The 11,920-nt window shown below is 37.2% G+C and overlaps 1 protein-coding gene across 1 annotated transcript; it reads right to left on the bottom strand.

The window, feature by feature from the left end:
* Nucleotides 1–224: 224 nt before the first annotated feature.
* Nucleotides 225–8,088, bottom strand: LOC139114738 (alpha-N-acetylneuraminide alpha-2,8-sialyltransferase-like). The gene is made up of 7 exons (XM_070676615.1): nucleotides 7,849–8,088; nucleotides 4,475–4,621; nucleotides 4,174–4,318; nucleotides 3,020–3,132; nucleotides 2,777–2,866; nucleotides 1,736–1,971; nucleotides 225–756 (listed from the first exon to the last, which is right to left on the bottom strand). Exons 1-7 carry the CDS (start codon nucleotides 8,034–8,036, stop codon nucleotides 536–538), a joined length of 1,140 nt encoding a protein of 379 aa, XP_070532716.1. The 5' UTR covers nucleotides 8,037–8,088; the 3' UTR covers nucleotides 225–535.
* Nucleotides 8,089–11,920: the final 3,832 nt, after the last annotated feature.

Raw genomic sequence — 11,920 nt, 5'->3', positions numbered from 1 at the left:
AAACACTTCAGCCGAATCCCAAAACAGATGCTATATCCTTGAGCGAGAGGATAAGGCTTTAAATATTAAGTTTCCCCCTCCGGGACAAAATCTAGCTATAGCGGTCATGCTTGGCACGATGATAGTGGAAAGAAAATGAAGATATACAGTATTCAAAAGAAGACGGCATAAAGAGAAACCGTTCATGAAATGAAGTTTTTGCATGAGTTCCATGGCAACGAGAGTGGATTTCATATTTTATTGCAGTTTCAAAATTAGCATAATTATAATTTGTTTCTCATCAAATATATGTAGGTATCGTGTGTGTTTACCCGGACCAGCCTGAGTCATCGTCGTACACCACGCCCTCTTCGGCGAGTCTTATCACCCAACGCCGAAAAGGCCGTGGTATCACTGGCCACGTTTAGCGTTCACGCATTGCTGCAAGGCTCTATGATAGTCGATGAAAAACCGACGATTGATTTTTGCGTAGGTCAGCGGAGCGAAAATTATTGCTCTGGCTCGCGAGAATGGCCTGAGTGTGAATGTACGACTTTTATGTACATCTTTCAACGTGTACATGCAGTACTCCAGCTTGATGGAGTTTCATTAATAAGTTAAATTCGTCCGACATATGATGATGAATACTGGGTTTTTGCAAGTCGTCCGTGTAGTGGAACGGGATTGGTTGTCCATATTGATTATATGAAAATGGCCAGAATCCATATAGATGAATCTCTTCACACAGGATCAAAGCTAGTGTCGTAAGATACATACCTGTCACCAAAGAGAAAAAGAATGGAAATCAATTTTAGTAAAAGAAAGTTATATTATTTTTAACGCGAGGTTTCTCTTCTGCTGACAATATTTACATTATACCGATCTTTCTTTTCATCCCGAGAAAAAACAACAGGCAGTAGGCCTGGAAGAAGTTCTGTTTTTCGCTTCGAGACGCAACAATAACATTCATATATAAAACATAAGAAACATAAAACTGTAAAGGACTTCGGACACTTTGTTTGATGGCAATTGAATTTAAGACACAGCGAACACCGTTAATAGATCGGAAAGTCATTTATGTATCGAAATGGCGCAATACATTGTAAAAGTGCAGATTTTTCTTGTTATAGGCACAGTCCCTCTGTTATAGGGCAGGACGCTATTGAGACGGCATGGGAATAAAACGAATAATCAGAATGTATCGAGGAGTTTACGTTGGTATAAAAACTCAAAGCAACATAGTATTCTTTGACAAATTCGGCATCATGGCTATCTTCAGTGATTCGTTAGTAAGTTGATTGTTTCATTAACAAGTTGACAAATTTTTTGAAAACAACATTCAAAGTTCTCCTAATACCTCCAGGGCTGCCTATTCAATGTTACAATACGATTTGGAGAAATAAACGAGTTTGCAAAGAAATGTGACACTATTAGGCTACTCGCTGCATACATCAGCTGGCTAAGGAACATATTATAATAGTCTCTCTGAATTAAAACTTTTTTCTCTCTGCGTCCATTTTTGTTGTGTCAAAACTATGTTACATATTAAAATATTAAAATGTTATATATTCGTCTGGAAATTCATTCAAAACTGTTTTTAAAAACGCCATTCTACGTTCAATACTTTAAAAACAATTAATGTAAAAATGCGTTTATTTCACAAAAGAAATATGAATGGTATCGCTCTGCCTCATGGACAAACAGCAATTGACGACCAATACACACATAATACAAATGTCAAACATGAATTACCTACCGGTTGAAATGGTTCCCGTGACATTATGTTTCCAGAACTCTCTGACTGATAGTATGTGTTGTGGGTCGATCAAGGCTACTTTAGCTGACACAGAACTTTTCTTCAACTCATCCATTGCCCTCAACGACCACTTCAGCCCGGATGCTCCGCCAGTTGGTATGGCAACCACACCGGAATATTGAGATGCGATATCCGTGAAAAGTCGCTTTGATTTCTTATTTTCAAGTCTCTGGTACCTTTGACAGCAAATGAGGAAAATAAGTATCACAAATGGCACGACCATGGGAAGGAATCATCGTGTCATCGTGTGCTTTGAATTAATCGTGTAAAAGCCACCTAGTCACATGACTGACTTATTCAGCAATTTACGACTAGCTTTACTTGAACTGTTCAAGCACAGTCAAACTGAAAACATCGCAACGACAGACCATGATATGATGACATGATCATTTTCTATTCTGTAAATAATATTCTAATTCCTGTTTTAATTTCAGTACTACAGTTCACTTCACGTTGCATTGTATTGTCTTCAAGTTTGTATAGACCTACAAACCCCTCACAACATCTTATCGACTGTTTGATCTGTTTATATTGTTTTGTTTCTTGCATTGAGGTAACATTCCCGAAGGCAACAGTTATCATCAAATTTGTACAAATCATTGTTTTAAATGCTTGTGTTTCCAGATTCCATTTGCATTCCCCATTGTTAGAAACAGTCTTCCTTAATTTATTATTACGTTATTACTTTTTAAATATGCATTTTCTTTCGAAATGACGGGTGTGGATACTTCATGCTTGCAGTTTTTGTCAAATATTGCGATGCTTCTATATCAGTGATCTAAGAAAATCCCAGCCACCATGCAAGAATTGGAAAACAATTTTACCAGCAATATGCACTACGTCATTACTTCCCTACTTCACTACCGAGTTGAAACTTCGCTTCAATGTCAGTGAGCTCCCTTGTCATTTTATCAGCATCATACCAGCCTCTCCATTCATTACTTTAGTTACATTTCTATCAACGTTCTACTGTATACGTACCTGACCCAAAGTACACTTGGATTCAAAGTGCTCAAGTTGCTACGAATTCCCGCATCTCTAGAGTACTGATGAAGAGGCTGTAAATTGCATCTGTGAGATCAACAAAATATCCTTCAAGTTGTCACTTATTTCTTGCAACGAATAAGAAAATTAACGACATGTAAATAGGATTTCACCATGTTCACTCAAAAGTCACTCCAAGTAAATAGTCAGGGGAAATATACAATGTGAAAACTGTCCTACCTAAATATAAAGTTAGCGCCATCAATTCTTTCTCCACATTGGCTATTGACGAGAATGCCCGAGTTACCCACCACGTTGCATTTCCGATAACCATTTAGATTCAGGGGATTCTCCTGTTCGGATGCAATCAGACAAATACATGATAACTGGTTTAATCAGAGGTCAGAAAATATAATGTGGAGAAAATGTCAATTCTGGCGAAAGATCTCTTTCAACTTGCGAGTAATGTTGTTGAAATTCACGATTTCTCTACCATATCTTGACTGCACTACTTTAACAATAACTTGTGTTGCTTTTTCAAGATGTATGACAATAGTACATTGATATAAATTGTTCGTAAAAGTGGTTCTTAGATTTGAAGCTATTAAAACTGTTAAGTAACATGGTTTTACGAACTCAAAACGTCAAAAAAATCCAATTTATGGTGAATCTCTGTCCAAAAGGTGGATAAAATGAGATGTGATCACTACATTATGAAAAAGGTGATGCATCAGAAGTTCATAAATTTCATTGGTTGATAAAAGCTTTGAATCAAATGTCGCAGGATAATCCCGCAATGCTTCAAGATATGACAGTACAATTCAAAATGATACAATAGTCAACATAATTTAGATGTGGCACGTTTGTTATTGTATCATCAACGTTCTTGGAATCGGATTATGAGACAATTCCGATGCTAGCCCAAGGGACAACTTGGTTCCAGTGGCACCTATTGAAATCTAAATGTTCAATGTGCACTAAACAGTAATTTCTATCACACACTTTCTCTGCTACGACTCAGAAATCTAGGATTTGATTTGGTTAATAATGGTTTTACTTAACTGCTGACTGCCTAATGACAACTTGTCCTCAACAATTTGATGTACGTTATTTAAATGGTAACATGCACTAAACGACAATGAGAAAAGAAACTGAGGAAAAATATTAACACATCACAAAAGAAAACACAAGTTTTTGGCAAAGACGGCGAAAGCGAAGAAACATTTTGATAATCTGGCACAACACTCGAATCTCAGAGAACTACTGTGAGAGCTTGAAACAAAGAGATCCTTGCTTTATGAAGGTACTTTAAAGAAAGTTACACATTAAGATATGTAGAGAGTTGTTGGTCCCACATCCGGGCTCTGAAACGCTGAAATCAACTATTTACATACCTGTATGAGGTGATTGTACAAATTCTTATTCACTGTAAATGTTTCATTCGGTTTTCTTGGGAAACGACGTTCAGTGCCAACATGAGTTGTTCTTTTGGTGAAAAATATGGTTCTTGCTGATACCAACTGATCCTGTAATTTGCTTCTGTTGAACACCAGGAAAGATGAAATCAAATTATCACTGCTCAATTCACACTTGAATAAAAAGCTTTTGGCATATTCATCGCTGCTTAAAATTATATATACAATATTCTGAGAAAGATATATTTTGACGGGCAAAATCGCAAACAAGTGTCCTAACCTTACGCGCCTCAAAGTTGTCTGGTTAAGCTGCCAGGGTTCTTCCAAAGCTCGGTAAACTCGTTTCAATGTCATTATGTGCTCTTTTAGATCGACGTCCCGTTTTCGTTCTTCATGCTGTGTCCCAGACTCAAGTGGTTCAAGTTCTCTGCAAAGTGTGTGACAAGAGTGAATGAGAGAAGGAGCTTTGAAAAACCTATACATTAATTTGATGTATACCAATTTTCAGAATAGGGAAATGACATTCTAGATAAAATATACTATTGCTACAGGAAAAAAATGCTGCAGACTAAAAAGATCAAGAACGCTTTCTTCGTTTACAAAACAGAAATTGCGTGTGAGCCTTGAAATCAGCCCCTTTATAATCTGCCTTCAGACTTCGGCCTTCTTGTTTACTTCAGTCTAATTGTTTCAGTGTGTCATTTTCAAAACACAATTTTCAAAGGTCATTGGCAGGAAATCTATTTCGCAACAGGTGTCTGCTCATTGGTAGGACAATGAAATGATGACAATTGGGATTATTATTTCATAATTAATTGTGATAAATTATTTTAGTCATTACATGTACATTTGGTTTGCGTAGATTTGTCTTCTGAGTGACAAGAAGGTTTTTTATTTTACGCTGACTTCTTCGTGATTTCATTTTTTCCAGTTGGTTAATTCCTTGAGTTCGACGATTTTTTATCTAAAAGTATTTGGGAATTCATCGAGTGAAGAGACGAAACAGTAGTAAATGTAATCATTGTATTCCAATAGATGATTCTTGTACTTCTTTGGCTACCCTGCAGCACCACCACAGACCGTACAGCGCCATCAATGTAACGATTAGCCACCTGGCACATTAGAAACAAGGAATTTGACTTTTTTTTTCGATACTTATGACAACTTTGTTTATCATGAAATGTGAATGGTTTTATATGCTGGCAGTCCCAGGGCCCAGCATAGGTAATTCAATCATAACAAGGCTTTACTGCTGACAACGTGTGCATTCTGGATCGAATATTTACTGTAAGGTCAGATGAATTACTTTTTAGTGACAAAATATCTAAAAGATCATACAAAATAGCTGAAATTCCTCAACAGGTAATTACATCAAAGCCCATAGTTTAACACAGCAATGTAATACAGTTGACATGTGAATAGCCGTGTCGTGTAGACTGAATGGAATATTCCTACTAGCTTGATCTGAAGGGTTTTGTGTGTATCTAATGTTTATCAGAAGTTGTAGATGATGTACAGTCATGAAAATAAATATTGACAGTCAACGAATTCATTGTTCTCTTTTGAAGTGTGTGTCCTGTGCGGGTTGTTCACAGCTAACGTAAGGCTTGTCGGTGAAATTCAGCCGGTCATTGTATAAATTTTATCTTCAAGTGTTTTCAATGGTCACTGTTGGTGTCCCATCGTCAACATTCGATAGAAATATGTAAATTTCGGTCCTATTCATAGTACGGTTTCCGATGCCAGCAAGTCGATTTAGCAATCTGCATGGTGCGACAAAAACCCCTACGACACGTTGCGGTCATGAAGAAGGTACAACATCCGATCTATATCTATATATCCGCGACAGTATTGTCATTTTATGATAATATAGTTGGAATAAATTTGAAATGAAACTAGAAAACTCATCGCGAAAAGAAGATTAGAAGCGATGAAACAGAAATGTTACCTTACAGCTAGTATACATTATGTTAAACAGATACCTATTATGTACCTGGATAACTATTATAGTGGAGTCAAAAGACTCTATTCCGATACATCATTGTGTTGTACAAGTTTTGAATAATTATCGTTTCCATGGTTATTGACTGTGTTGTCTGTTTGAATTTATAACTATGGTGCGCTCAGCGAGTTAGAAATAAGACGTGACAATAGTTTCAATTCCCTATGAATAATATTCTTTCCGTGCTCGTTATGGCCGGCGTCTCAAGATAGAAACTGTACTCCCGATATGAACGTGTTTTGTACATGTTATTAATCGTCAAGGGCTCAATATTTTGATAACTGACAAAATGTACTGGCTCATAACAGATGAACATATATCACTTTGAAAACAAAACACTAAAAAGATTCAACTCACATAACTCCCAAACGTAAAACGTTTAATCTTAGTCAGATTGATCGAGTTATATATCAATGTAATTAATTTATGTTTCCGGGGCCCTGTATAAAGTGTTGTGAAATTGCGAGCTGGAGCTAACATTGTTTCCATAGCAGGAATATCACACAATGCTAGGTGTCTAAATCTCCATCAACGCATCCACTCCGGTGTCATTGTCAGCAGCATTGCACAGCATGGGATTCAAATATTCAAATATCGGCTCCATCGAATTAAGTGCTACTACAAGGTCAGTAGGAACATTTAAAACACTAACAGTGGTCGCCCAGTGACTCCACTTATAATTTGTAATATTCAGAATTTGTGTGAGGAGGGGAGGGAGACACCCTCCCAACCTCCTCCAGGATTGGATTACCTTTCCTCTTCCCTTTGTGCATTATAAGTATTTGAAAACCTTAGTGGTTCAGTCGGAATCCTTTTTACCACCTATAGCTAAACAGTGGTAGGGTCATTTCCATAGACTCAATAGTTGAGTTTCAAGATTCTCGCTCGGATCCCGAAAAGGGACTGTTGATCCAGAAGAACTTCTTTTCCCAACGATATTTTGTCCATTAGCAATATTTCAGGTTTAGGTCAGTCTATATAGTCAGGTGTCAACTTAGGTGTCGCTATACTTTCCATTCCCAACTCGCTTTTATCATGTTATATATTAAATATTTCAACAAAAAGAAATAGGGAATATTTCAGAGGTACATGCACGTAGAATGCATGCCTCTTAGAAGGAAAGTAAAAAGGTTGCAAGAATTCACCAAATTGAAAAACAAATGATTTCAAAGTGGAACGTTGAGGAAAAAATAATGCTCCCCGATGAATCTTCCGAGCACCCTTTCCCCCTGATATCAAATTAATTGTCCGTTCCAAATGGACTGAAACGAAGATTGGGAAGGTAACCTTGTCAATAAAATGCTATTGTTTGTTTGTATATCATTACTCCAGTCTTCTCATAACAGGATATCACGTCACATTATCTCAGCTTTGTCTACATATTTCCTCAGGTTTTAGCACAGGCTGGTTTTACCAGTAAAGCTTAGAGAATACCACGAAAGATAGCTGACCCGAAAGTGGTGTTGATATGTTTACTACAGCCGAATACGGCGTTACAAATATTCCATTGTTCTAGTGTGTGCATACGCAGTGACAATGGATTAAATTCACCTTTACTGTCCATATGCTACTTCAATGCATGGATCGGTTCAACGCCAATGCTGAATGTTACTTCTTCGTATAGTACAGTATAGACGCAAAATTATACTTACCCTAATCGCCTTGCCACACCTTGAACATCTGTACGATGTTTTCTTAAATATGCACCCATCATGATAATAAACATACACAGGGCGATTACGACTGTCGCCCTTTTCCACCGAAAGCGGTAAGTTCCCCGCAGTCGTAGACAAAAGCTACATCGCGGGTTGAAAGACATTGTACCAGTGTTACTGTACATGCACTTTCCCTTGGAGCGCCGCCATCTTATTTTTGTCAAATTTGAATGACAATTATGTCGTTGAAGACAGGGCATGAATAGATTACGCAACATGACGACCCAGTAGGGTTTAGCAGTGAAATGTAGATCTTGTGATAAGCGTTATTGTTCGGAATGAATGAAGATTTTTTTTTGCGTTTTCTCGCAACAACATGTCGCTCCATACCTTCACCAAAGACAGGAGATGCTGAGTACTAAAAATAGACACTAATACGAAATTTGTACGTACCCGACTATTTTAACATGCAGGAGACCCGTTTCATCGACAAATAAGGGAAAGCCAAAGCGAACATTTCTCGGATTATAATCCGTTTTTCAGATATCTAGGACTTTGCATTCCTCCTGGTTATTCTCCCTCCACTCTGTTCAGTAACTTTATGTAGTATCTGGGCGAATTTTATTTCTGATAGCACACTCTCATTGAAATTAATCACAGTTCCGATAATTCTAGGTGTGTCTTCTGGTGAAAATATTGCACGATCGATATACATGTATTGATAACAAGCTATTATCATATTCGGACTCAGTAGTATTTACGGTACGGCCTTCGCGTTACCATGGAGCTTACTAGCTATAAGGTATAGAATATTTATCAGGCATCGCACAATTGTATCGCGTTGCTATAAAGACACTCTGTGTGAATTCTACACTTCCAAATCTGCCTTGAAGACACTCTGTTTAGAAGTAACCAGAATCAAATCAGATGGTATTATTTATGAGTATATGTCTGTTGAAGGACCATGGTAAGACAGTAGATTCAAAGGTGCGATGTCCGTCGGGAATTGGCTTTGAACCAACGTCAAATGGACAGCTTGAATGTATTTGACATACATCTGACAAGACGTTGTCTTTACGATATTGGCATTGAGCATGTCATCGAAGAAGGTTGAACATGTTGCTCAGTGAAAAGACGAGTCTCCTCTTTATCTCTCGTGGAATCAGATATAAGGTTATTGTAATATTACTTTGAGACTTATTTTGAGAATAAATGACATTTATTTTATATTTTTGATCATTTTAACGGAGTGGTTTATGATATTTTTATATGTACATACATGTAGTTCAGTCACTCCCGAAATGGCCTTGCAAAATGCTCCAGATAATTAAAAGTTTCTCTATCGTAAATTAGGAGGTACACTTTGGAGAAAGTACAGGAGAAACCATGACAAACAACAACAATCATCATCATTATGATCAGAATCAACAGCAACATCCATCATTTGTCTCTTCAAATGTCCTTCAGAATTTGTTGTCACACATCATGTGATTTTTTTCGTCTTGCCAGGCTGTGTCTGCTAAGTTTCTCGTTTCTGTCACTCTGTCCTCACAGTCAGATTCTGGCTCTGATACTTTCACTTTGTATATTTCTCAGATTTCTCTGCGCCATGTTGTCGGTATCAAGGCGTGTTTCGGAGCTTGTCTATACTATCATGGAATAACAACACTACCACTATGGCCGACCTTGCTTTTAGCCTCAGACAACTGGTTGGTTTGATCTTTCTCTGGTGTTAGATTTTGCAATTGCTACTCAGAGTGAACACGTGACCAGTTGAGTATAAAGTATTGCTCAGTCTGACTGGTATAACTTCATCATTTTAATTTATGATTTCGTTCAAACTGTAATCTAAAAGACGATTACTCTAATTAGACTGCTACAACGACAAAAGAAAGATTTGCATATTCATACAAATTTCTGTTTCAAATCTGATGTACTGTTCTCGCGTATCAGCTACGGTCGTGCAACATCAAGAATGTTAGGAGATAGGAACTGAATTGGTCGATCAAATTATCGTTTTGGAATCAAGGTAAACACTGGTGAAAAAACCCTGATCCAGTCCACTAGGCAATGTCTGTTTTCTGGCAGAACACTACACGCAGACCTACAGTAAAATTACATCCACTTCAATTCAGTGTTTCTCAAATACTTGGATGTCCTTCACAGATGTAATATCAATAGCCTTCATCACAAAAAGCAAGATATTTTAGGTATGAATATAAACTTGTTTGTGTGGAAATTTATTGAACAAATAACTACAGTGCCTGAATTTTATAAGACATCCACGATTAACCATGTATACTGTTCCATGCACAGTCCATCGCACATATCATACGAATAATAAAATGAAGCGATATGCCCAGTCTCATATCTACCATGCGTTGCATTTGCGATAGCCCCTCCCCTCCCCCAACCCCCGGAAACCAATTTCACAGTGAATATGCCAACCGGAAAACCTGTACGTGTCAATTCTTGGTACCTTAAATACGATTTTGCCACCTCGGTGAGTCATAAAAGTCGTTGGCGGTCGACCATATTTTCAATATGGCTGATCTGTACAGGTAAAACATATAAAATTATTACAAAGGTAAACTTTTATGTTTTACAGGAATTTCATGCCGCCCAGAAAAAATGTGAAAAGATGATTGGGTTTGTAGTTTCACGAACAAACTGAACTCTTTATACTGTGACAGCGATTATATTTGTGTTAACAGTATTTATGAGGTCACTGTTTCAAGCTCTTGCTCTGGTGAGAAGTCGACTTTTTACCCACGATGCATTTCAATACCCTTGCAGTTTGCCTCAAGCACAAGAGAAATTAAGGTAGGGAGAATTGATCACTATCTTCGCTAGTCTTTCTGCATTACGTCACATCAGGCGGCCAATTATGATGATAGATTGCAATCTCGTTGGCTGATTTTCCCTTGTACATCGGTTTGTACATGGGAAATCCTTTAACGTGAAATAAAAGAAATAAATTATTGTCACCGTCACTTGACGAAATACTGCATAGACCGTCGAGAAAAACGTTTTCTCAACGTCACTTGACGAAATACTGCCTAAGCGTCATCACCTACGTGCGTAAGAGAAAATATATCACCATATAGTTACGCAATTATGTACAGCATGCAAAGAAGCCTTCTGCTATTTTTGATGTGTCGCCTGAGATGTTGGTCATCCTGATAAAGGAGATTTTGAAGAAGATTTTTTTTTAATGATTTTTGTCCGCCAGGGTTTACAAAGAATCCAAATTGTTCATTAACTTGATAACCTATCAAACGCTTTTTCACATCCTATCATGTCGTCGTTTGGTCTTTTTCTGTCTGAGACAAATAATGTTTTACAATTCAGTCGCGACGGTTACAACAAACAGAATAACGAACACGTTCTTATAAACTTTGAGGTTCATATTTTGCATTTGATACCCGACATTATCCGGCAGCATTTTATTTTGATATAATCATGTGTAGTAAGAATATATTTAGCTAGTGGACATGCTTGTGCTAAGTTGTGACTTTCTGGTACAATATAAAAGTTAATGTGAAAAAATGATACAGGCATCATAAAAAGACAAAAATAATGCCCTTTGGTTATTTCAAATAGGTTACTTCAGTACTCACAACCATTCAGGACAGCCCATGGAAAGCAAACATATTTAATCGGCTACTATGTTTCATATATGCAGATAATATCAGTACATGTATAGTTTATTTCCGCCTGGTACTGGTAAACATAGCTTGAAGATGTTTGTACGTCAAAGATGAAAAAATATATGCATATCACTTAAATTAATTTGGATGATAAGGTACGACAACAGAGTCTTGTGAGGGCCATAAAATAAATTAAATTAGTCTAGCAGGATTAGCTAGTCTATGGACACTCACGGAAAATATGTGACCAATATTTTGTGCTTGCGGCGGTCATATCGTGAAGGCTATATCAAATAGACTAGAATAGGTATTGATAGATCAGAGATCGAAAAGACCAATGCAATAAATGTACACTGGCTCATTTTTATTTAAAAAGATGACGGCAAAGTTATTGGAACTTACATAATCACGTGAAAGTC

The sequence above is a fragment of the Ptychodera flava genome, chromosome 16, assembly GCF_041260155.1.
Source record: "Ptychodera flava strain L36383 chromosome 16, AS_Pfla_20210202, whole genome shotgun sequence".
NCBI classification, from domain to species: domain Eukaryota; kingdom Metazoa; phylum Hemichordata; class Enteropneusta; family Ptychoderidae; genus Ptychodera; species Ptychodera flava.
Note: the sequence above shows the minus strand (reverse complement) of the source record. Positions and strands in the feature narration are given on the sequence as shown.

Coding starts and splice junctions, on each gene's coding strand:
- LOC139114738 (XM_070676615.1), bottom strand. CDS start 8,036: ATGTACAGTAACACTGGTACAATGTCTTTCAACCCGCGATGTAGCTTT. Junction 4,319..4,474: donor ACAACTTTGAGGCGCGTAAG/GTTAGGACACTT, acceptor GGTGTTCAACAG/AAGCAAATTACAGGATCAGT. Junction 1,972..2,776: donor CCAAGTGTACTTTGGGTCAG/GTACGTATACAG, acceptor TTGCTGTCAAAG/GTACCAGAGACTTGAAAATA.